General features: G+C 48.0%; 1 protein-coding gene across 1 annotated transcript; it reads right to left on the reverse strand.

Moving 5' to 3' along the window:
• Positions 1-384: 384 nt before the first annotated feature.
• Positions 385-2,971, reverse strand: ATP5S (ATP synthase, H+ transporting, mitochondrial Fo complex, subunit s (factor B)). The gene is made up of 4 exons (XM_010147191.1): positions 2,967-2,971; positions 2,177-2,385; positions 1,243-1,414; positions 385-499 (listed from the first exon to the last, which is right to left on the reverse strand). Exons 1-4 carry the CDS (start codon positions 2,969-2,971, stop codon positions 385-387), a joined length of 501 nt encoding a protein of 166 aa, XP_010145493.1.
• Positions 2,972-3,413: the final 442 nt, after the last annotated feature.

Genomic DNA, 3,413 nt, shown 5'->3' on the forward strand with positions numbered 1-3,413 from the left:
AGCCTGTCCAGTCCCTCTGGATGGCGCTGGATGCAATGAAAGCAGACAGCGCTGCTCTTTCACGACTGACGTTCTTCCCACTGTCATTTTGCACAAGAACTTGTGTGCGATACAGTATCTGCAAACTCCTAATTGATGCATTAACAGCTTCCTACAAAACCAGGAAGAGGTGACTGTGTGCAGACCTGCGTTCCCTGTTGTTGACTCACCGTGTAGCTTAAGCTTAATAAAACTGCATAAAAGACTGCACACAGCTTTTAAGGCTGGATTGGGAGATCTTGGCTTATCCCATACCTGGAAATACAGGAGCATCTACAACTTAATTTCTGCAACGTATGATACAAACGATGAAACCCAATACATCTCAGTTACATGCAGTTGTGTTTATTCTAAATCCAGCTCCAGCTCTAGGTTGGGCAGCGCCTGCTGAAGGATGTGAACAGTCCTTTCCTTCTCTCTTACTCCAGGAAGGTCACTCAGATATAAATATTCAAGGTTCCTATAAATATTTAAAGGAAAAGTCAGCACCTGCTACTTAACCGTTGACACAGAAATTAGACAAAGGATTGTTCAACCATCATTATTTTGGGTATTTCACAAGGCTACTGCTTCCAAGGGAAGGTTTTCTGATGCAGGCGCTCACATTGTTTGCCTGAGCCCCAGTTCAGTCCTGCACAGCTCAGAGAGCGATCCTGCACCCCCCATCATGAAGCTGCCTTCATATTAAACAGTATTTAATAATTTCTATAGCAATTTAGTAAAAGCTACTTTAATGCAAGTAACAATTAGAGCGATGATGATCGTTAATTATCCTCCAGCAAACTCGCCTCGTGCGGTGAGGTGAAAGAAGGCGTGCGCTCTCACTGCTCTCGCCAGGGAGCTCTGAGGACAGACGCACAGCTGTGGATCCAGGTGCTGGAGCGGACAATTCCGGCTTTCCCAGCTGCAGGCCTCAGTGCCACATAACTCCCTGGCACCAGCCTGGATGGGCTGATTAATATGTATATATGTTAATTCACGTGTCTTTTCAGAGCTGCCCACAGCACTCTCTCACCATGCTTGATGGAACCTTTCCTGCAGAGGCAGTGCCAAGCCAGGCCCTGGCACTCGGCCATCCCACAGCCCCACGCACCTCGGAAACAGCCCAGAAACATTCCGACTTTAGCCCTTCCAGTGAAAATAACCCCAAACCCGCCAGGTGGTAACAAGGAGGGAGGAAGAGTGGCTCAGCATTTCACGTACATCAGCTTGTGAAGTGCAATGATGCCTTTATCCGTGACATTCCCACAGGAAATTATCCTCAGCTGGAGGAGACTCTTCTGTAGATTCTTTGTCTCGCTGAGCCTCTGCAGACACTCATCCCGTATGTAAATGCACTTCTGCAGCTTGATTTCTGTAACATGCTCCAGACCATCTGGAAAGACAAAAATTAGTATTATCAGAATCCCAGGAACGACCTGTGCTGGCTGTTAAGGCCTCAGTTTAGCAACTGCCTCCAAGAGCACACGGCAACACGCTCCTTTGTCCAGCGGGGCACAGCGGAGCTCCACGTGCTGCTACCTCCGATCTATGGAAACTCCAGGGTTTGTATCCTTCTGGGAGGATTCTAAGAGCTTTGACATGGGCAAGGGACAAAAAAATCAACAAGGTTGGGTATCAACCATGACTCAGACTTGGGGACGTACTAGTGCAGGAAGTTCCAGGTCCCCATCAATGAAAACAGAAAACGGTCTGCTTCCCGTTTTTGTTATTTAAAGGAGACCTCAAACACTCTTTTAATCTTATTTTGTAAGAAACTGAGAGCTGGTGCTTTTTTGGGTCTTTGTAGACATGATAAATGCCTGAAGAACCAGCAGTATTATGACATCGCAGACACCAAAACCATCTCTTGGTTTAGCAGGAAAAGGGTATTTTGAGTAGTGCTTTTTGCTACCAACCACTTAGCTATGAGCTCAACGAAATAGCAAATCTGTGTCACACTTCCACAGTGCTACCGTCACTTCAGGTAAGGGTGACGGAGTTCCCAGTCTCCTCCTGCTTCACACGTCCAGCAAAACCTGAGGAACTGCTATCAAAAGATTCCTCTGTGGTTTACTAAGGGATGGGAAAATGACCCAGTTATTCATATTCTGATGCAACTGAAAGAACCAAGACCATTCGGCTGTGTCTACATTACCCAAATAGTCAAATCCTCTGTACATGATGCAAGAGTCCGTGGCATCGATTGCTTCTATCTGGTACTTCCCCAGGGGCCCCGTCGGGAGCCCGTTGTAGTCCCGCTGCCATTTCTGATAGCCCCGATAGCGTACCAGGGCACCGCATCGCAACAGCCACTCGGAAGCTGCCCTGTCGGGGCCGACGGCTTGTATGCGTTCGTAGTCCACTCTGCCAAGACAGAAAGGGCGTTCACGTGGGTTCTCTAATGGGGCAGACCTATCATCCTGACGCTAACATTACTGCAAAACCCACGTTCGGTTATGTGCGTGATGTCAGAAAAGCAGGAATATCATTTACTGGAATTATCTGCACCGTGCTGGTTCTTAATCAGTCTGGCATGAGGGTTTTTAACTTGTTTCAAATGGCAGATGGATTGTGGTAGAAAAAGAAGGAATACAAATGCATCTTGACTTAACCCTTCTGATTGTTTCTTTCCACGTCTGTGTGGAGAGCTAAAACCCACCTGTCTCTACCCAGAGTAAGGCCTTACAACAATTGTAAATTTGTCTCCCAAGCATATTTTTCTTGTATAAAAACCTCTCATCTGTCACATGCATGTCAGTCCTGAAGTCTTTTTTCCTCAACAATTACAATTTTCCAACAAGACACGCTTCAGCAATTCGTTAAAATCCGTGGATCCATTCAGGAAAAGGGCATCTTTCTTAGTCTGGTGAGGAGTGCTGAGGACAGCCGCAGTGACCTGGAGGAGACTCCCCTCTGGCTGAGCTGACATTACAGCAATCAGCTACGCCATGCCGCCCTTTCCAGGGAACTGGAAGCTGCTGGCAAAGCCACGGGCAGAGGAAGTTTTGCAGAGAAAGGCTCTATCTTTCTACACATGAAACGTGAAACCCGTGTGTGGCCGAATCAGTGGGTTGGTCAGATGCTTTTCTGGAAAAGTGAGGGGGCAGGTTGTGCCACTGGCTTAAAAGCAGTTGGAGTCAAAGGAAAACCAGCATTTAGGGAGAGCCCTGGAAGTGTCCAAGGCCAGGCTGGATGAGGCTTGGAGCAACCTGGTCTAGTGGAAGGTGTCCCTGCCCATGGCAGGGGGTGGGACTGGGTGGGCTGTAAGGTCCCTTCCCACCCAAACCAGTCTGTGAGTCTATGATCTGGGGGTCAAGCACTGATAATCCAAACTGCCCTCTCCAGTCCTGGGACTTAGTTCTCGGCTTCACCAACTGCTCGGTGGATACGGG

The sequence above is a fragment of the Eurypyga helias genome, unplaced genomic scaffold, assembly GCF_000690775.1.
Source record: "Eurypyga helias isolate BGI_N326 unplaced genomic scaffold, ASM69077v1 scaffold13202, whole genome shotgun sequence".
Lineage (NCBI taxonomy): Eukaryota > Metazoa > Chordata > Aves > Eurypygiformes > Eurypygidae > Eurypyga > Eurypyga helias.

What these genes read in the sequence shown, in the direction of transcription:
- ATP5S (XM_010147191.1), bottom strand. An exon ending in CAGAGGATTTGACTATTTGG is followed by an intron (nt 1,415 to 2,176) that starts GTAATGTAGACA and finishes TTGTCTTTCCAG; the next exon opens with ATGGTCTGGAGCATGTTACA. An exon ending in ATTGCACTTCACAAGCTGAT is followed by an intron (nt 500 to 1,242) that starts GTACGTGAAATG and finishes AAATATTTATAG; the next exon opens with GAACCTTGAATATTTATATC.